Below are 22,399 nucleotides of genomic sequence, written 5' to 3' on the forward strand. Positions count from 1 at the left end.
TGATGTTTGAGCCTATGGGGATCTTTTTTCCTCTTCTATAAAAATATCACACTCTCTCTTATTAGCACCTTTTCTGTCTGTCTTAGTTGGGGGTATATGTTCCTGTTTGTGTGAGTATGTACGCATATGTGCATATAGAGGCTAGAGGTCAGCAATGGGTATCTTTTTCAGCCCCACTCCACCTTTTTGGAGACAGGGTCTCTGCCTGAACCTGGAACTTACTAATTGCTATGCTGGCAGGCCAATGAGATCCAGAGATCTCCCTTGTCCCTGGCCCCGCTCCGGGTTACAGATGTTGCTACTCTACTAGCTTTTTACACTGATGCAGGAGATTGGATCCAAACTCAGATCCTATGCTAGCTCAGTGGGTGCTTTGCTGACTGGGCCACACCCCTAGCCCTTTCTCATCAGTTTTTACTTCTGTTTATTTTTCATGTGACCTGGTGGTGGCGATACCATCTAGAGGGTGGGTTCTTCCTCCCTGACAGTTAAAGAATTAAAACACAGGAAGTCAGCACAGTGCATAAGTATTTGTTGACAAAGTAAGTATCACAAACATTGGGTCCCACCTGGTGGTTCTCCTCTCTTCTGATTTCATTGCTCTAGAGGTGTCTGCTGTCACATCTGATGTAAGGACTTGGTCTTTGCCTCTATCTATGAGCACAGCAATATCTAAGAACCAGGGGATCAGGGAGTCTGCTGTGAGACTGAGTCTTTCAGGATGGCAGAAGCTACACCCATAAAGCCTCACCAATGCTGCTGCCCTCTACCCTCTGTGGGCACCTGCAAGCACTATTGTGTATCACATGTGCACACATACATAAACACAAATATATAATAAATAAATATTTTAACTAAAATAGAATCCTTCCCCATATATATACACATATATTATATGATTATACACACACACACACACACACACATACACACACACACACACACACACACATATGTTCCACAAAGAAGTAAAAACTTACTGCTTGCTACTGGGAGAAAAAAAAAACCTTTAAACTGGACCTAGTATGTTCTTCCTCCTATATCCTAGGAGTCCACAGCCTCAGTAGAATGTCTGCCTTCTTTTCTTAGGCAAAATTGGATGCTTGCTACAGTCCCCACTGTTTAAAAATTAGTGAACCTCAGCAACTGCAGGAATACATCCGTTGTAAAGAGCAGCATTATAGGAGATGCAAAGGTCCGTGTACTGCTGCTGATGTTGAATTACACGCTCTGCAGCCGGCTCTGAGTCTCTTTTCAGTGTATGTCAGTGCTGCCTGCATTGCAAATGGCTCAAACCTGGAGGGCTTTTGACGTAGGTGGAGGCTGAGACACCCAGGAACCTGCAGAGTGCCAGAGAAAGGTTTGAGAGAGAGCAGTATTTAGGCAGGCACTGACACATCCCTTGGCTAGTGAGGTGCCTCCCATGGGACAGCGGCACAGAAAATGGTAAAGCAACAGGGCTGGGAGTCGGCTGGGAAAGCCTTGCCCTCTGGCTTCACCTGTGCATTTGCTGAACTCTCCTTTGATAAAGAATTGCTTTGACTTTCTTGTCCCCTTCCAGAGAGGGATAGCCCCAAGTTCGGGGCAGCTTTGTCTTTTAGGGTGCTCTTCTGTGTATGCGGGTAGGAAAGACAGCAGTGGACTGTCCTAAGGGGTGGCGGGAGCAATGGAAACAGCTGGCGTCCCACTGTGAGCCTTCCTCAGGCTGGTGAGGGGTGGTGGCACGTACGGTGAGTAATGGGCAAGCGTTCTGTGTGTTCTGTCCCTCAGGTGCACCAGTACTATAGCTGCCTCCCGGAAGAGAAAGTCCCCTATGTCAACAGTCCTGGAGAGAAACTGCGAATCAAGCAGCTATTGCACCAGCTGCCGCCCCACGACAATGAGGTAAGGTTCTTGGAGGGGGCTGCTGGTGGCACCCAGGACCATCTGGGAAATGTCCCTTTTCCTAATCATCGTGATCAGTAAGATTGCTACCAAAATCTTCTGGCGGTTGATATTCAAATTTAGCTTCCTTAATTAGGATCTAAAGAAACTGGCTGGTATTTTGGGAGAGCGCTCCCCACCCCACCCCCGAAAGAAAACCAGTCTCGTCTTGGGCTGGGTTAGACTCCAAGCCTGGCATGCCTGACTTAGTTCAGAAAGCACGGACATTTGAAAGCTCAGGCCTACGTTTTCTGACCTGACTGTGTCTTGCCAGTCACTTGTGGGAGTTGGAAAGATAACTAAAGACCACTTCATGCCCAGAAGAAACAGCGTGAGTCTCTCCTATTTTCAGGCTTAATTCCTAAGAAGCAAATGTGCAAGTTCTCCGTGTCAAAGGTAGCCAGAGTTACAGGTCTGGATTGGCAGCTCTCACTAGGGTTTTTAATCAAGCCAACATCCACCTTGGTAGAGTAATCTATCTGTATGTTGAAAGTATTACAGACATTTTTCCACAAATCCCAGAAACATAGCAACTCTATAAGCAAGCATTTATTTACTTGATTTTGATTATTTTAATTTTTTTTTTTTTGAGGCTGGCTTTTACTTTAGTCAGGATAACTCAGACCTCTCTCAGACCTCCTCTCGCTGAGTGCTAGCTATAGACGACCTCTGCGCCTGGCCAGAGTCACTTATTAATGAGATCATCTGAAGGAGGAAATCTACAAGCAACCTTTTAAAAGATCATGTGGGAGGAAGTTAGGCTTCTAAGCTAGAAATTAATTTGTAGTATCTGGTTTCAAGAATCAAGAATCTTACAGATTTGAACTATTTAGCGCTGTATTTAAAGCAAAAGTATAATTTTAAATTGAAAGAAAAAAATTATTCCTGTAGAGAGCTGGATACCGGTTCCTGCCAACTCATATCAGCATATACCGCAGCATGTCTGTGACGGTCAGGGTACAGTTTGCAGGAATTGGTTTTCTCCTCCCACCACATGGGTTCTGAGAATCAAACTCAGCCTCAGAGCATCATGCTTTGCAGCAAGCACCCCCACCCACTGAGCCATCCCACCGGCCCGAAAGGAGACAGTTTGAGCTGCTGATGCTGAGGACTGAGACTGCAAGATTGCGACACAGCCCTTGTCTAGCTTGTGCGAAGCCCCGGCTTTGCGCTGCACAATAAATGTGTGAGTCCAAGTAAGGGAGGCGACATCTCAAAAACTGGAGCAGCTCCCTAGAAAGCTGCGCTTCTCTCTCCTACTGCTTGTTTCATAGTTCATAAAACAAATACAAAAGTTGACTCCTTTAAAGATGAAAGCAAGCATTGTAACCGGATGCCCATTTCACTAATCTGGAGGTGAAAATGCAAGTTTTTACAGGCAGGAGGGGTGTGCCTGTTTTTAAAAGCATGCCCATAAAATGTCATTGGTGAAACCATTTTTTTCTGGGCTGTTAGGTTTCTGGAACATTCTCCTGAGGACTTTTTTTTTTTAAACTATCACTTGAGGGAGGGAAATGATCTGCCTTATGCTTGTAGTGATTCACTCGGTTTTTATGGGTAACTGTGCTTCTGTTAAATAGGCACCATTGAGATTGTGATTCCATGTTGGTAGAGTGGGGTACGTGAAAGCCGGCGGACGGGACTGGCTCATATGGCATGGTGACATGGCCCCTTTTGAAGACAGAGACTGACTCTATACTAAATACTTAACTGTTCTCTTTTCATGGAGACAACACAACTTGAACAGACATAGTTGCCCTCACTTTCAAATTAGCACACCACAGTCCTAGTTGTCAGCTTTTCTCGTCATTTTCTTTATGAAAAATTGTCTGAGCCGTGAGGCCAACAGTTCTGATGGAGATTACTCCAGAAGAAATCATGAGGTGCTTTGGGACCACAAATCCCAAAGGAAGCTATAAGCATGGCGTGAGGTGGGACATGAGCATGGCAGCAAATGAATTTGTAATGAGAGCTTATTTCCTTTTAAATCACATTTCACCTTTGTGGTGCAATAATTAGATGAGGAGGAAATCTCGGCCTGGTCCTAGCAGGTATCCCTAATGCCACCGCAGCTTGTTCTGCTCTCCCATTTTAGAGAAGCTCCTCCGCTTTAGCACCTGCTGATGATGCAGTGGTCAGCTGGGTCGAACACTGTGCTTTTGCTCTCTGCTTTTAGAGTTACGGTCCCATCTTGGAGATTGACCGGTGTAGCTGTCACCTGCTTTTCTCTTAAATAATTGTACCCAAGTCTTACAGTGAATCATATTTTAAAAATAGCATTAATAAATAGTAGTTCAGGGTCATGACCCTGTGTAGAAGCGATGGCGCAAAGTGGCAGATTCTGGATGTGGATGCCTTTGCTGTCCTTCCCTTAATTCCTTGACACTCTGAGTTTTAAAAAGAAGAAAGCCTCACTCTTATATTGTCACAATAGCAGAAATCCACATGAAAGTCTACCCATTTTCACTTCCCAAGGCAGGATAGAGGACAGATGACGTGTGCATGTGGACAGCCAAGTTGGAGCCATTCTTTGGTGCATAGATGAGGACACATGAAACCTTCAGCTCCTTACAGTTTGTCAAGTGTGGGAGCAGAGTGGAGGGCGAGGGACAGTTCTAGAGCATCTAACCTGCCTGAGGCACGGACTCCAGAGTTCACGGCCTTTGGAAAGCCCATTTGCATACCCTCCTTCTTGGTGCTGGCTTAACCTTCCATAGCTCTAGGCCTGGGCTTGGTAACATTCAGCCGGTGTCAAACCAAGAAGCAGCAGAGTGCCCCGTGAGCCCTGGGTGGGGACGTTACTGCGTGTCCTGGAGTAATGCCGCCTCCTCCATGCTGTCCTTGCTCTGTGTGCTCAGGTCCGGTACTGCAACTCCCTGGATGAGGAGGAGAAGAGGGAGCTGAAGCTCTTCAGCAACCAGAGGAAACGCGAGAACTTGGGCCGTGGCAATGTCAGGCCCTTCCCTGTCACCATGACAGGAGCCATCTGTGAACAGGTGAGGATGGACTGGAGCGGGGAAGAAGAAGCTCACTCTAGAGTTGTTTTACTAACTACCTGGTTTTCATCCCCTTTCAAGCCTTGAGGATACTGCAGTGAGTAGGAGACACGAAAGCTCAGTCTTTCTCGTGCAAAAAAAAAAAAACGCTATGCACCAGCAGGAGATGTCAGACAATAAGTCAACCCAGTAAAATAGAAAATCTGCTCTAGGAAAACGGGGGCTGGAAGGACTAGGAAGGCGGGGGGGGGGGGGGGGGGGGGGCGGGCCGCAGTCTTGAGCAAGATGGTCAGAGAGGATCCCCACTGAGAAGGCGGCACCTTGAGCAAAGGCTTGCAGAGCTGTTCAGAGGCAGGAGCGTGCAGACCTTGCCTTAAGGCAGGAGGGTGGCTCCTGCGGACAGGAAACAGTGAGTTAGCCTGTGGCTGGATCAGAAGGAGTAAAGAACGGGGATTGCAGATCAGGGCAGAGTTCACGGAGAACCATAAATAACTGGAAGGACCAGCCAGAGTAGCGGCTTCATCCTTTGAAAGTGGAGTCGTCTGGGCCATGAGTCGGTCAGGATCTCATCCAGGATCACCCCAGCATGGATGACCTTTAAAGGGATGGTATGAGGGATAAACGTATTCTGAGTTCCAGGGTTCTTTTGCAATGTCTAAGACACCGCGTGCCATCTCCCTAGGACCTCGCTGAGGTGAAGGATCTAGATTTTCCGTTTGCCTTCTCCGCTGTAGCTTGCCTGGGCTGTGGTAGAGGAGTGTGCTAAAACAGGAGAGACATGCCATCTGCCTGGGCTAACCTCAGCCCGTGCCTGCTTTCCAGGGAAGGCCACACCCATTTCTACTCTTCTCTACATCTTCCCAGTTTGTGTGCAGCTCTCTCTAACTCACGCTCTGGCTGACAGGCAGGCTGGTTTGGTAAGAGGAGCCCGGGACAGTATGAGAGGAGCAGACAATTTTTTAGAAACTCCATTTTGAGATTTCACAGGAACACTGAATAGAATCTGTAGATGGGTAGAGAAACTACCTGACCAAGGGGAGTGGTCAAGGGTCATTGTCCTTGGAAGGAATGCTTGAGAGCAACTCCTGAGGTGTAAGGGATTGGTGCTTATCCTAGGACATTTGCTGTGCTCACCCACTCTCAGATCAGGCTCCGCTCAAGTGGGGCTTACTTAAAGAAGGGGGGGGAAGCTGGGCCCACATCTGTACAGAGTAATTGTGTCAGGAGAGTTGAAAGGACAAAGGCCTTCCAAAAATAAGCCTTTTGGAACCATTGGGGGAGAGGGTCAAATATGATTACGTGTGTGGATACTTTAGCTGTTCTTTCATAATCATGGAAGGTAAGTAAGGTTGTTGCCTTCTATATTTTGATATCACAAACACAGACATACACCCACATGCATGCACACACACACAAACCATTCCTCAAATCTGTGCCTTTATTCTGTAGATCGTATTAATTCATGCAAAGTTCATCCTGGGAGAAGGTTTGGAGGCACCCTTTTTACTCTTTGCCATTGCCTGTGGCGCTCTTCCACCTGGGCGAGCCATTCTGCTAGACACAGGTCATGACCTCATGGCCAACGTCATGATGAACAGAGAGCATCTTTATAAACCCGGTCATCCTCATCCAAGACCCTCAGAACATAACTGTATTGTAACCCCAGTTGTAAGCAGGAGTCATCTGTTGTTTCTCTCTCGTATACTCTGAGCTTTAAAAGGAGGTGCCTTTCCATCAAGATCATATGAAGAGATGCCATTAGCTAAAAAGCATGCTGAAAATGTACAGGAACAAGAAGACATTTAACAGTGAATGGATTTGATGTGCCGATTCTCTTCCCATTCAGTAGTGCAGGCCCCCACCCAAGCCAAGCCCTCTCTCAGTAGCCTCCGCCTCCTGAAGGTGTTAACTTGGCTACGCCTCTTCCTGCACTTTGGGATATGTAGCGGATGGTTAGACCTGTCCTTTCTATGCTCTGTAAGTTAGCGTGGTGCCTGCAGATGCCCCCTGTATGCAACCCTACTGAGAATCCATCTCTCACACCGTTATGTTTCTCGTTCTCTGTTACTTAAGTTGTCTTACTTAGGCCCTAGGGTAGGGGCTCCTGGAAAGAACAAGAGAAATCTGCCACACGGGGACACACTGACTAGTAAGCATGTAACTCCCTAGTAGCTAGCTGCTGGTGGTGGTTGGATATCACTCTTTCACGGTTGTGAGAGATACAGCTGATGTTGGTGCTGTTTCTGTTTGCCTCACAGTGCGGAGGGCAGATCAAGGGCGGGGACATCGCTGTGTTTGCGTCTCGTGCTGGCCATGGCATCTGCTGGCATCCACCCTGCTTCATATGCACCGTCTGCAATGAGCTTCTGGTTGACCTGATCTACTTTTACCAAGATGGGAAGATCTACTGTGGGAGGCACCATGCTGAGTGCCTGAAGCCGCGCTGTGCAGCCTGTGACGAGGTCAGAGCCCCATCCGTGTGTGATTCCTTTAACTGTTCTGGTCTATTCATGGAAAGTAGAGGTGGCGACATCAGTGTCATGATGTCTCTGTGTCTCTGTGTCTGTCTTTCTGTCTGTCTGTCTGTCTCTCTCTCTTATACTTACACAGACACACAGACACACAGACACACACACACACACACACACACACACACACACACACACACACCTCCCATAGACTATTCCCAGTGTCCTTGCCCTGTCACAGCATCCCTCTGTTGCACCACAGCATGACATATGCACATGACTTTAGCTTCCCACTCAGGGAAACAACCATTGGTGACTACCTCTTATGTTAACCCTTTCTAGAGGGAAATATCAACCATGTCCCAATCATGGTGGGTCTGGCATCTGGCCTCATGGCCCACTTAGCATGGCAGATTCAGAGCCTCCTCAGTAGGAATAAGATGAGGAGCCACATGCTACAGCCACAGAAATTCTCAACTAGCATGCGGCTGGCAATAGGCCTCTTATAATTAAACATATAGCCATACACAAACAATAAAAATAAATAAAGAAAGAAATGTGAAATAAAGAATCCACTGAGCAACTTTCGATTCCATCTGAAAATCTAGAAAGTCCATATCAGATACAACTCCCCTTCTAGAAGATTCTCTGGAACAATTGGTTAGAGAGGGGAAGAAAATGGGTGTTTGATATTTTCCCCCACAAAAGCTTCCGTCCGCCCCCTGGTGCTACAGGTATTTAAAAAGCACTATGGTAAGAAATCATAATGGCATACAAGGCCCCTGCTTGCCAGTTTTATCCCACCAGAAGCAAACTCAAGTAATAAGTGACCATTGTACCACAGAAAGCTTGAAGCTTGGAACAGCAGAAAGAAGAACACTCTAAACCTGACCCCTCATGGGAGTGATTGAGGGGAAGGTTTTTGACAAAGGATTCCAACTCACAGAGCAGCTCTGCGCTTTGTCTGACCTTACAAACAGCAGTCAGGAGGCAGCACTCCCTCTCTCCTCGAGATCCACCAGGACAAGGACATTCATCTCTTACAAACTGCCTGGGGCTTCGCTCTTCTGGAGCTTTGGAGCCTTAACTCATGTAGATTCTGATGGTAAGGTTGAGGTGCTCAACTCTCTGGCCCTTGATGGGAAACTAGACATGGGTCAGACACTGGGACTCTAGGCAGCCTCTTTGCCTTCTGGCTCAGATAGACGTGCACATTCACAGGGCGGGACAAGCGTCACTGCCACCTGATCCCAAAGAGTGTCCGCCAGACACTCTTGTCTTCCTCCAACCCCCTCTCCCAGCCTTGTCCCTGTCTCTGCATTCAGGAGCGCTAGAATGCTGAGGTGTATGAATTTTAATCATACAATGTTTCCTTTTGTATCTGGCTTCCTCTACCTGGCATGATGTTTTGAAAGTCAGTTTGTTATAGTAAATATTAGCACTTCCTTCTTTTTCATGACTGAGAAATTATATGGATCTATAGGAACAGTTTTATGAATATATCACATGTAGCTTTAGCCATTTAGCAACCAAGGGGCATTTGTTTCTACTTTCAACTGTGATGAACCGTGCTACTTATAAACATTCGTGTGGGCGTCTCTGGGTACACAAAAGTTGTAAATTGTGAATGCTGTTCGTGATGATTCTAAGCCTAGCTTTTGAGAGAAGACCAAACTACCTTCTAAAGCAGCTGCCCCGCTTTCCAATCTCACTGTCAAGGTCAAGGTCAGACAATTCCAGCTCTTATGTGTTCTCTTTAATTCTCTTCGTTTATTCTTTTGTATTATAGCTATCCTAAAATAATACCATGGTGGTGCTACCTTAATTCATCATTTTCTAACTACTAATGATGCTGGTACCTTTTAAATATTTTTGTCTATTTGTTTATTAATTTGGGGATAGAATTATGGATTTAAAAGCCCTTGCTCATTTTTTTTTTTTTGTCACTACTGAGGGTGTCCATGTGATCTGAATGCAAGTCTGTTACCAGGTTCATGGTTCACAACTATCGTCTCTTGTTCTCTGTAGTTTTACTTTCTTATTGATATTTTTTAAAACATAGACGTTTTTAATTTTGATGAAGTCCACATGGGCTATTATTTACATATTACATATTCCTATTTCTATTTGTGTGTTGCTATGTCTATGAAATAATTGCCTTGTCCAAGATCAAGAAGATTTATCACTATAGTTTTTTAAAAAGAACTTTATCACATTTTCCTGTTAGGTCATTGGTCGTCTTTTAATTAATTTTTATTTATGGTGGGAAGTAGGGAGTCAACTGATGAGTTTACATATGACATCCAATTACCCCAGCCCTGAGTGCTGGAGGCTGTTCTTTTACCATAGTATAGTCTTCTCATCACCTTTGCCAACCAAGTGCCATACATACACAGACACACATACATATGCATACACACACAAAAACACACATACACACAAACACACACACATACACACTTACATATATACACATACTCATATACATACATACACACATATACACAAACATACATACACATATACACAAACATACATACACACATGCAGATAAATACATACACACACATATATATATACACATGTACATACACACATGGAGGCACACACACACATATATACACAAATAAAGATTCATGCATGCATGCACACATGCACATGTACACATACGGCTAATTAATTCCAGACTCTCTATTCAGAGAGTTTATATGTTAGTCTATATGGCAATACCATACTAAACTGATTATTATAGCATCATTATATATTTTGAGGCATCTACTTTGAAGTTGAAAACAACTCTGATGGGTCAAAACATAAAACAGTTCTCAAGGCCAGGAAAATATCAGGCATGGAGGTGACCAGTTCTGAGGCACCAGAGCACGTTCCAGACCACAACCAGACTGGCCACTCAGCTAGAAGTGACAGTCACTTTCCGTAGCTGAAGATTACTGTCACAGATATATGCACTCCAAGCATTACCCAATTTTATGTTTCCAAGAAAAAAAAGATGAGAATTTCAAAAGTTCCTGTAATATTCCCCACTTTAGAAAACACTACATCAACCAGAAGTTGTATTATAGCTTTTTTTCCCTGTTTTTTTGAGACAGGGTCTCTCTGTGTAGCCTTGGCTGTCCTGGACTTGCTTTGTAGACCAGGCTGGCCTCGAATTCACAGCGATCCACCTGCCTCTGCCTCCTGAGTGCTGGGATTAAAGGCGTGCGCCACTACACCCGACAAAGCTATATTTTATTTCGTTTTACGTTCCTTAAGGTAGAATGTTCGCTCAAATGTGGCACCGTATTAATTGTGCTAAGGAAGATGGCGTTGTGGGGCTGGTACATACGTAGAATAAGCTTACATAGATGCAGCATTGTTTGGCAGTCTGTGGCTCGCCCTGCTTTCTTGCCTCTTTAGTTTGGGGCTTTGTAACTTCCTCCAGTGTATCTCACAGCGAGTCTTAGACACTGACCAGGTGGCTTCCCATCCCCAGATCATCTTCGCGGACGAGTGCACAGAAGCTGAGGGGCGACACTGGCACATGCGGCACTTCTGCTGCTTTGAGTGTGAGACTGTGCTGGGAGGCCAGCGCTACATCATGAAGGAAGGAAGACCCTACTGCTGCCACTGCTTTGAGTCCCTCTATGCAGAATATTGTGATACCTGTGCCCAACATATAGGTAAGGCTGTGCTGGGCACTCGGCTTGGTCCTTCTGAGATAGGCGCAACCCTGTGTCTCTCATAGGTAGAATCCCTTTGGTTATAACTAATAAGCTAACAAACAACAAAAACAAAACTCTTACCAGTTTAAGTTAAAAAAAAAAAAAGGAATTTCTCAACTCATTTTACTAGAAAAGCCAAAGATTGTTTGGCTTCAGGTGGAGGTAGAGGTTGTTTTGTTTTCTGTGTCAGCTCGGTTTGCCTTCTGTTAGCATCTTTTTTGGGAGCAAGTGATCTTCACGCGGTGACTGAGCTGTTGCTCTAGTTATTCATCATTACTTGCATTCTCAACAGAGGGAAGGAATTAACTCTGCCAATTTCCAAGTCAGTTCCTCAGGATGGAACCTCATTGGTCCTGACTTGGCCATGGATCTATGGGATTATATGGTATACTTTTCTACTCTTGGGGAAAAAATACGAAGCCCCAAAAGGAAAAGATTGGAGGAAATGAAGGTATCCTTCAATGACCTTTTGGACAAAGTCAGGAATGGGCAGAAGGAGGAATGGGGGGCGTGTCCTTTGGTAAAGCAGGATGGTCACAGTGCCTTCTGGAAACTCAGCAACATTGAGCCTCGCCAAAGGCAGAGCCAAACAAATGGCCCAAAAGCTGTGTGCTGCCAGTTTATGGCTGATTGGAGGCGATGAGAACCATCCCAATTTGTTCAGCCCTTCAACAGGTCAGCTTCTGTCGGACAGACCGTTGCGTTGCCTTTTCTGGCATCTTGGGAATATGCAACACTGTTTAAGAAATGGTGTCAGTGGACAAATGTCTGTGGCCATAGTGGGACCTTTCTGGGGTCACAAAACTCCAAGAAGCCTGTTTAGAAGCTGCCAGAGTCACACCTGCAGTGGGGCGAGGTGGAGACCCTCCATTTACAACTCCATTTTGCTCCAGTTGGCCTTTGCTCCAGAAACAGCCTTTTCCCTTGGGTTCATCGGAAAGGATAGATCTAACATTACCTTCTGGACCCAGCTGATGGCAAGACCCTTCCCCCAAAATACCTTCCCTTCTCACTCACTGTATGTCATCTTGACCTGGTGCCCAGAAACCTTTGTTTTCAGGGTTGTCACGGTCAGACATGCTGATGTGCTTTGGTGCTTTGAATTAAGAAATAGGGAACCCAACTGTGACTGGATATGTGAGACAGGAAAGTGGGTGGGGCTACAGCAGGGACAGTGGTACAACGTCTTGACCCCAGGCTGTTAATGTGTAGTTTTAAGTCTGCTAGTCGGGGCTTACCCACGTGGAAAGGAGGGACTGAATGTTAGAAACTTGGCCCACAACAGCAACACCACCTTCTGACAGCTTTTCTGTGTCCACTCCCTTTTCCACAGGGGCCACCAGTCTTGCCACAAATGGCCACTTGCAGTTTTCTCCCAGAAGCTTGGGAGAGAAAAATTCGTTTACGACTAGATCATGTGTACCTCAAATGGCCCCTCTGTCGTCTGTCTTCTTTCAGCTGTCCACAGCTTTTATTGGCATCCCCCTTTCCTCTTGAATCCATAAAAGGCAGCCATCCATATTTTACTAGAAAGGCAACTGCTGTGGCCTGCAGCCTGTCTGCTGCTATAGTTAAGCTGCGCGGTCCCTGAGTTTTTAGAGTCTGCTTTTCTTAAAAATGTGATTTCCCTGGGACAGTGAGGTCCTGCTGTGTGTATCATGCATACCCCAGTCACTGATGCCACACCTCTGACTATACTGTACAAATAGCCCATATTTATGCAGCTGCTCAGAGCAGATTCTACAGCGGGCTGCCGTTACCAAGGCAACAGGACTCCTGCTTGTGCAGAGCAGAGTAAACAGTCTCATAAACAGATGAGGCTGTGATGGCTGCAGATGCATGCTCCTTTAGAGAAGTGCTTCAAGGGCTTAGGGGGGGATTCTTTAAGAAGGCATGCTCGATGTTGAGCACAGAGCCCTTTTCCAGATGTTTGGAGTTCAGGAGCAGTTCAGAGAGCCATCTGACATCGATGTTTATCGGAGGCAATGTTCAGCTGCCTGCCGGGATGCTTTGTAATTTGCCTCCCCTTCACTCCCCCGTTCCCACCCTGTCCTGTGAGGCCCCATCCCAGAGAGTTTGGCCTTCCTCTGACACCTCTGAGCACATTCCCTTGTAGCATAGTGGTGGACAGGGCAAAGGACCCATGCTTCCACATTCTCTGGTGGAGAGCAGGCAAAGATACAGCCGTGGGATACCACACTAAATGGTCCCGGGCAGCTGAAGATACCAAAATGAGCTGTCAGAACTCTTGACATGCAGAAGAGGAAAGAGAAGGCTGTACAGTCTCAGGGGTTGCTTTGGGGCAGCATGTAGACAGTGGTCCTTTGCAAAGGAGGGATGAGGCTTACAGACCTAATAAAACTGAAGGAAAGACAGTTTCGATAGTTTGGGACTAAGCCCTCTACAGAGTCTTTCACAAGAATATAGCTCCATCGCTGTGCCTCAGCCAAAAGAGAACAAGGCCTAGAAGTAAAGCCACTTGCCTGGAACCACACTGATAGAAAGCACAGAACTAAGACTCAAATACAACAGATGGGCTTCAGTGGTTTGACCCCCCCCCCCCGGAAGTAACCGTGCTGGATTGGCCCCACTCTCCGTACATATTTCTGCATCCCTGTACAGTCCACTGCTCCCCCTATAGGCCTAGGCAGGCATTAGCTGGAGCCCCAGCTTGGAGATGTCTATTTCTAGCCCCACCCCAGATTCCCATCCTCAATCTACCCGTGAATGTTGGCCGCCATGGTGGTGGAGTTGAGTCACACAGTGGCCTTCTAAACTGGGGTCACCCTGTAACAGCTCTTGTCCTCAGGAAGTTCCTCTCCTATTGTCCTAGGGACTAGTGCCCAAGTGAAGAGACACATCCTTCCCCAGTTTGAAGACCATCTAGTAAGAGAAGAATTGACCTCCTTCCTGCCTGTCCCTGGGCTCTAATGACACAAAAGCCAGCAGTGGCAGAGCCGGCTAGCGATAGCCTGCTTCCTACAGCGCTTTGGTCCCAGCAATCATTGCCCCCCACCCCCGACACACACACACAATTCTTGTTTACCTGGCTCTAGACAGGTATCTGGAAGTGACACCTTCAAAGTCCAAGCTTTGGAATTCTGGCCACTAAAAGGGAAGGTTCATTTTAGTGCTGTCTTCCTAAAGAGACCTTTGTCATCGTGCGTTGGCAGTCTTGGGTGATCTGTTCCTCCCTGTGGGAATCCCAAGGCCCTGTGTTCTAATCGGCTGTCTCCAGGGCAGGGGCTGCCTGCTTATAGCCTATTATATCACTCTCAGAAGCCCCAGGTGACCCTCCCATTGCCCTGTTGCTGGCCATGAGCCATCCCTAGATGAGACCCCAGGACTAGGAGATACTGTTGACTACTGGCCAACGTTTGTTCCAAAGGTGGTTTCAGTGCCCCAAGCTACTGGCTTGGTGTAGAGGTGGCATCCCCAAGGACAGGGTCCTCTTCCCATCAAAAGAGGGCAGAGGAGCCAATGAGAGGCGAAGGCAGAATGAAGAGATGTGGGAGGTTCCTAGTACGTAGGACCCTGGGGACTGTGTGTAGCAGAGTCCTCTTCCCATTAAAAGAGGGCAGATGAAGCCATTGAGAGGCGAGAGCATGTGAAGGCCACAGTGAGGGACCTGGCATATTTGGTGTCTGGGAAGACTCACTTTCAGGCTCAGAGCTCATCTTGCTGTGTCTCCACATGGCAGAGAGGATGAGCAAGCTCCACTTGGGTCTCTTTTGTAAGAATATTAACACTATAAAGAAAAAGTGGAGATGCAACCGGGGCTACCTTCGGCTGTGGCCAAGAAGGCATGGAGAGTGCTCACCAGATACCTGAGGAGAGTCAAGAAGACAGGACTGTTAGAGTTGTTTAGAGCGAGACTTCTGAGGGCAGATCTGATCTCCGATGCCTGATTGTATACGTTAGTCGTTAACCTTCTGTGTCTCCGTTTCCTCATCTGGAAGAGAGAAGCAGTGGTAGACAGACACTCACCTCACACAACTGGGTGTTTCATCAGGATAGTGCTATCACAGATTGAATAGCCTTTAGTTAACCTGTCTGCGAGCAAAAGTAGTTCAGCTTTTAGAGCCATGCAGTCTACAATGAGGTGCTTGAAGGATAGGATGCAAGTCTAAACATGGGACTCATTTATGTTTCCTGTACAGCTTATGCATATGATCGCAAGATATTTTTATATGCCATCTTAAATACTTTTATGTGCAAAGCAGTTTTATTATACAGAATTTTCTGCTTGCAGCATCTTGTTGACACCGAACTTTTGGCTTTTGAAACATTTTGAGTTTGGATTTTTCCGATTAGGGATGTTCAGCTTCTGTTGCTATTTGGGGAAAATTGTGTCTCTGGCAGAATCCATGGCTAAGCTGTTTCTGATCTAGGTTCTCCACGCTGCTAGCGAGGGAAGTTGGGAAGTCCACTGGCTGACAGGATAAGGTGTCACAGGGTGTGAGCACTAGTTGCACAGGGCCTGACGGAGGAGCAACTACCATAGTTTCTTTTGTGGGGTGATGTTCCACTCAGTGTTGTGGTGCTCAGTACGCCCCTCAGCCTCCTCTCTGTCTCTTGCTTCCCAGGGATTGACCAAGGTCAGATGACCTATGACGGCCAACACTGGCATGCGACAGAGAGCTGTTTCTGCTGTGCTCATTGTAAGAAGTCCCTCCTGGGACGACCCTTCCTCCCAAAGCAAGGCCAGATATTCTGCTCACGGGCCTGCAGTGCTGGGGAGGACCCCAATGGCTCTGACTCATCCGATTCAGCCTTCCAGAATGCCAGAGCCAAGGAGTCTCGCCGCAGTGCCAAAATCGGCAAGAACAAGGGCAAGACCGAAGAGGCCATGCTGAGCCAGCACAGCCAGCTGCAGGTGAGTTCTAACAGGCTCTCAGCTGATGTGGACCCCCTGTCGGCGCAGATGGATCTCCTCAGCCTGTCCAGCCAGACGCCCAGCCTCAACCGTGACCCCATTTGGAGGAGCCGGGATGAGCCCTTCCACTACGGGAACAAGATGGAACAGAACCCATCCCAGAGCCCTTTACAGCTCCTCAGCCAGTGCAACATCAGAACTTCCTACAGTCCAGGAGGGCAGGGAGCAGGAGCCCAGCCTGACATGTGGGCCAAGCACTTCAGCAACCCCAAGAGAAGCTCATCGATGGCCATGAAGGGGCACGGCGGCAGCTTTATCAAGGAATGCCGTGAGGACTATTACCCAGGGAGGCTGATGTCCCAGGAGAGCTACAGCGATATGTCCAGCCAAAGCTTTAGTGAAACCCGAGGCAGCATCCCTGTTCCCAAGTATGAGGAGGAGGAGGAGGAAGAAGAAGAAGGTGGCATATCTACTCAGCAGTGCCGTCCCCGTCGTCCACTCAGTTCCCTGAAATACACAGAGGACATGACACCCACCGAACAGACTCCTCGTGGCTCTATGGAATCACTGGCCCTGTCAAATGCAACAGGTAGGCCTGTCCTTGGTAGTACAGTAATTTGCTGTACAATGGCCTCCTTCAGCAGCTGTTGAGGAAGGTCGACCCAAGTGTCAGATAGCTCTGTCTTTGACAGAGAAAGCCTGAGTCCAAAGTCTGGATGCCTGTGATATATGGTGAGGTTTAAGGGTGGGCAGCTACTACCAGTGTAAAGGAAAGAGACAAGGGAGGAATAGTGTCTCCTCTGGGGTCTGACTTCAGTTTGCCCTATGAGGCTCTGGAGATCATGTGGCAAGTCAGTCTCTTCTGGTGACATTCAGACTGATGTATCATCTTACCATGCCCGCCCATCATTGCCTTTGCCCTGCTAGAGAGAAACATTGTGGTATGGGAGGCGGGGGAAGGGGGAGGAGAGGGTATATAGCTGAGTTGGAGCTCTGGCCATGGGTAAGGCAGCATGTTGGCCAACAGCATTCGTGGGAAAGTGTAGCCATAAGGCGGTGGTGGTATTTCCCACACAGCTGGGATATAAGTGCCCTAGCCTGGTGTTGTTTAAGGAACCCAGTTTCCAAGGTTTTTTTTAAAACCCCAGTATCTCAAATATATACAAATAAATATGTAAGATATATATATATACACATACATATATATATATATGTATGTATACACACACACACACACACACACACACACGTACACACACACAGATGAGGAAAAAAGCTGACTAAAACAGACAGGAAGAAGGGAGACTATCTCGGGATACTGTCTCCAATGATTTTCCAGCTGGCCGTAGAGATAAGATAGTTGCCTAAGATGACCATGGCTTTAATATCCAAATGCGTGTTCCGTGTGCTTATCTTACTTACCAGGGTATGCAAACAAGCCAGAGTGCTGTTTAAGACTCAACTGGTGAGTCATTTTTGTTGGGAGTGTTTCAGTCAAGCTCAGCAGAGCCACGTGTTGGCCTGCAGCTTGGTAAGAAAGCGCTGGGATGTCTACTCAGTGTCTGCCTCTCTCATAGCAAAGAGCCGGAGTCACAGCTGTACCTTCATAGCAGGTCCCACACTCAAAGATGGGCCTGCGATCCACAACATTTTGACATTGCAGGGAAATGGCATCTGCAAATGTATCAAGCCACATTCGTAGCTCTCCTGGGGTTCTTGAGGCCTTGTAGGCCATGGGTTTAAGCGTCCTTGGACTGTGGATATAGGTGATAAACTCTGTTAGTCCTGTCTGATGGGCTCAGCTGTGGCTCAGCACCAGCTATCAGTTGCCGTAAGCACGAATATTTTAGCTAGCACATACAGTTCTTACCACACGCCAGTCATGCCACATGTCAACTGTTGTTCTGGGCACAACACGGATATTAGCTATTAGTTTCGTTTTTAGAACACTACAAGGAAAACATATTATTATTCTTATTTCTGAGCTGGAAAATCAGAACGAGGAAGTTTTAGAATTGCCCAGCTTTTTCAAATTAATTAAATTAATCCTTTGACGGTTTCGTACATGGATATAGTATAGCTTGATTGCTCTTGTGCCCAAACTTGTCACCTCCCTCCTACCCCTGCTAACGTCCCCTCCTCCCTGTAGGGCCCTTTTCCATGTTTGCGTATTTGTGTTTCGAGACCCTCTGAGTTTTAACCAGGATTGTCCAAGTGACCATGAGCATGGAGCTATCCAATAGAGCCTGGTGCATACACATCTAAAGAGAATGACTCCTCATCCTTCCAAATCCATCAGTAGCCAAGAGTTCACAGGGAGGAGTAGGGCCTGGATGACCCCTCCCATCCAAGACTGGCTGTTGACCCAAGTGTTCTAGGGATGGAACAGGGACAGTCCCTTAGCTTCAGAGCCATGCTTTTTCTTAATCCAGCTGCCACCGCCACCATATGAACCCCGCTAGATTAGATCTTTCATAGCAGTTAAAAACACAGTCTGTATAGGCTGTCCATACCATGAATTTTACCTTTTATCTCTCCTCAAATGCTTTTACTGTGTTTCCACTTGTCCCAGAAGATAGAGCTCAGCTATTCTTACCCCGTGTTTCAGATGGGAGACTTTGGTGAATAAGCATCTTGCCTGATATTGCAGAAATAAGCAATCGGTGCAGCAAGTACTGCCTGGGAACATTTGTGTGCTATAATTATTTAAGAGGACCATAGGTAAATATGTACTTCTGCCTCAGAAGCTGGGTTTCTTAGGCAGGACCACTTGCCCTAGACCCACCGGGACATGTGATTAAGATGTACGCACCTCAGCCTCCTCTGCAGGCCCTCTGCAGCACAGCTCAACAGAGATGGAGCCCAGCTCCTTGCTGTTAGGATGTGTGCCATTGTCTTAGAACAGATGTCTTAGAACAGGGTTTGTCTGTTGGGACCATAACTGTCCCATATTAGAAGACCTTAGGATGAAATCAGGGGCCAAAGCATAGGAATCTGAGAAAGGAAGAACACAGTCTCCACATCTAAGGAAGAGGCTATGGGGTGTTTGCTCCCTTGGTTCTCAGAGCGTCATCAATGGACAGCGTTCCTCTACCTCCGATTTCTGAAAGGAAACCCTAAGCTGTGTGTGATGAGGCTGAGAGCAAAGATTCAGGAGGTTGGGACTGCTCACTGTAGTAGCCAGGAGGCACGTGCAACTATTGAAATTAGATTAAGATTAAATGTAATGAACATCACAGACCATTGGTCTATAGGTAAGATATACGTGCTGTGTAAGTCAGAGTTATTTTAAGGAACAGAACTGATATACATATATATACATACATACATACATACATACATACATACATACATACATACATACGAGGAAGGGTGTGGGGAGTTATTAGTCTAGGCTACAGGATGAGGTTCGGGCAGTCCAACAAGTGCTGTCCCATATTGGAGATGCCGAGAAGTCAGTAGTTGTTTAGTCTGTAAGGCTGGATGTCTGATGGGTCCCAATCTGGAGCTAAAGGCCTAGAAGATTCCTGGAGAGCTGCTGGTCTTCAGTCTGGGTTGGATTCCCAGAGAAACGGGTCCTAACACCGGTGAAGGACAGGGACAGGATAGAAGAACTCGCTGGTGAAAGTGCGGCGAGCAGGCAAGCAGCACAGCTTCCTTCTTCCGTGTCCTTTGGTCTGGGCTTCGGCTGATTGATGCCACCAAGATTTAGAGTGAGTCTCCCTACTTCAAATAATCTGATAGAGAAGCTTCCACAGGAGTGAGTGGCCCAACAGCTCGAGTTTCCGTTAATTCCAGGCGCAGTCAAGTTGACAGCCAAGATGAGCCGTCACTGGTGCAGCAGCAATAGGCTGAAATTTAAATTTCCTTTTCATTAATTTAAATTGCATTAGCTGCGTGAGGCTAATGATAATCCTGCTAGATTAAAGGACAGCGTGAGAGTGTGGTATGTGTGCAGGGTTCATCCCACTGCTGGTCTCAGGAAGCTCTTGTGCAAGCCTGGGTCTTATGGATTTTCAGCCACTAGTTAAAACTAGTAGGTTGGGAGTTTATGGTTCTGCTATAAATTTTCTTAAAATATTTATTTTTACTTATTTATTTATTTATTTTAGACAGAGTCTTGTGTATCACAGGCTGACCTCAAGCTCATTAGTAGCTGAGAATGACCTTCAATTGATTTTCCTGAGTCCTAGTGCTAGAATCCCAGGAGTGTGCTTCCGCGTCTAGTTTGTGAGATGCTGGGCAGTGACCCCAGGGCTTTGGTACCACACTCTACCCACCGAGATACATCTTTTATAGTCTCTAGGTTCAGATATCCTTTCATTTACTTTTTAATGTGTGGCTAGGGATTGAACCCAGGTACTCTACCACTGAGCTGCGCCCTCACCTCCTTTTTCTTGTCACCGATTATTTGAGGAAAGGTCTTACTCAATTACCCAGGCAGACTTGGATTCGTAATCCTCCTGCCTCAGCCTCCTGAGCAGCTGGGTTTGAGGCTCCTTCTATCAGGCATAGCTCCACTTCATTGCTCAGGAGACCTGCAGCTTCAAAACAAGTCACTACATTTCTTGAGACTCGTTTCTCTAGGAATTGGAATTTAATGACAATTAACGCTACCTCTGTAGGCATTTTGTGACAATTAAATGATGGGTGCAATTAAATCCAAGAAACACATGTAACCCTCTGAAACGGGTACTGAAAAGTTTATATTCTTAGTTCTTTTTCCTCTAAAACACACTGTAGGATGACTCGGCTGCACCCCTCTCCTAGTGCCCACCAGTGTGTGGGTTTGCTTTGTGTAGAAATGCCCACCCCCACCCCCGTGGCCTCATCTTTCCCCAAGAAGCAGGAGGCCATATGTAAATCAGGGAATTAAAGAAAGTAGCTTTGTGCCCTTGATTTTTCATGAGCCTCTCAGACACCACAGCAAGGTATAAAAACGATAGCTGTTATTGCAAGCACCACTTCTGGTGCTCCTTGTAACACAGCGCAGGTGCCTTTTCCACCCTTCCCCGCAGAGCCCTACGCCTGAGATATAGCTTTGAAAGATGAAGAAAGCTGGTCGCCTCTTTGCTGATCCACAATCATGCATTTGAAGTCTGCCAGAACATTTAGTAGTCTTTTTGGGAGAGACAATGACCTAAACCATCCATGAATTTTTAAGCCTCAGAGTCATAGACTGAGTTACAGGTATAATTCGCTAACTCCTTTGGTCATGCCTCTAAAGCCTGGTTCAAGATAATGGATTTATTTTTCCTTCTGAGGATGGCAAGTCAAGTTATTGAGTAAGTTCAGTGTTTAATCTGGCAGACAGCATTGTTCTTTAGAACAGATCTTTCTAAAAGCTCAACTCAGCCACTTGCCAGCGTCTGATCTGGGCCCTGGCACTGCCCAGGTTGTTTAGAACTGGAAGCGTGCACGCCCTTCTCTGTGGAAAACACAGTCTATGCTGTCTGCTACCGCTGAGTGACTCAGGAAGGCACAGTTACCACTGGGTAAACATCAATTTGGGAGCATCGTGAAGCTCCTTACCCCTGCTCTTCCCATACGCCATCTGAAGGTGCTCATAGTGATACTGGTGACCGGAGCAGACCACTGGGCATAAGCCAACATGCTGACACCTTTACATGCTTCATATTTTTGAAACCTCACAGCCCTCAGAGAATAAGCCACCATCACAGCCCATTTCACAGATGAGAACACTGACATTCCTGGACGTTGTCAATTGCTGAAGCTCATGCCATGGAGCTTCACTTCTTTCATCTAAGTTCTAAGAAGTGGCAAAGACTTGAACCCAGGTGTTGCAGACTGCCCTGATAGCTGTCCTTGCAAGAAGGGCAGTGAACACAGCCAGAGGGTTTTTATCTGAAGGAACAAGGCCTCCTTTCCCTGCTCAAGCTGGTGTGTGTGTGTGTTGGTCTGACCCTGGGAAAGCATAAGAGGACAAGCATGCAATAAAGCCAAGGCAGAGGCATCAGGCAGAGATGATGTGCCAAGACTGGTCAGGGTTAGGAAGACAAGGGAGACCAGGACAAATGGTCCAGGGGATTAGTGCCTAGGCAAGAAACACAAATAAGATAATGGAATAAGGTCATAGCTACAAGTTAAGGGTCAAGGGCTATGGTCTACATTGGGCCCAAGTGTGTGGCAGAGGTAGGATTGGGACTGGAAGCCCCCGGCAGAAGCCGTTATCACTGGACAGCTGTAGGCTATGAGATGGTCCTTGTTGGAGCTTCTTGATGAAGAAGAATATGATTAAGAATGGTCCTCAAGGAGTAGCTGCTTCCTGCAGGAGGTGCTTAGAGCAGCAAGACCTGAGGGAATACAGATGCATGGAGTCTGGGAAAGAGAAAAGTGACTTCTGCACTAAGCCTCTCCTTCATACGGTGTATGTGGCTTGAGTGCCTGATCTGTGAA

General features: G+C 46.8%; 1 protein-coding gene across 5 annotated transcripts in view; it reads left to right on the forward strand.

Moving 5' to 3' along the window:
- The window catches only part of PRICKLE2 (prickle planar cell polarity protein 2), a 348,904-nt gene that overhangs the window by 295,152 nt on the left and 31,353 nt on the right, over nucleotides 1-22,399 (forward strand). For 4 of the 5 annotated variants that reach the window (XM_084765612.1, XM_084765613.1, XM_084765615.1 and 1 more), the window contains 5 exons: nucleotides 1,771-1,884; nucleotides 4,782-4,919; nucleotides 7,178-7,381; nucleotides 10,878-11,064; nucleotides 15,693-16,571. In XM_084765612.1, coding sequence (XP_084621738.1) covers nucleotides 1,771-1,884; nucleotides 4,782-4,919; nucleotides 7,178-7,381; nucleotides 10,878-11,064; nucleotides 15,693-16,571 — 1,522 coding nt within the window. Of the gene's footprint in view, nucleotides 1-1,476; nucleotides 1,623-1,770; nucleotides 1,885-4,781; nucleotides 4,920-7,177; nucleotides 7,382-10,877; nucleotides 11,065-15,692; nucleotides 16,572-22,399 lie in introns of those variants that run through there. The other variant, XM_084765616.1, reaches the window with a different exon arrangement.

The sequence above is a fragment of the Acomys minous genome, assembly GCF_964271855.1.
Source record: "Acomys minous genome assembly, chromosome: 17".
Classification (NCBI taxonomy): domain Eukaryota; kingdom Metazoa; phylum Chordata; class Mammalia; order Rodentia; family Muridae; genus Acomys; species Acomys minous.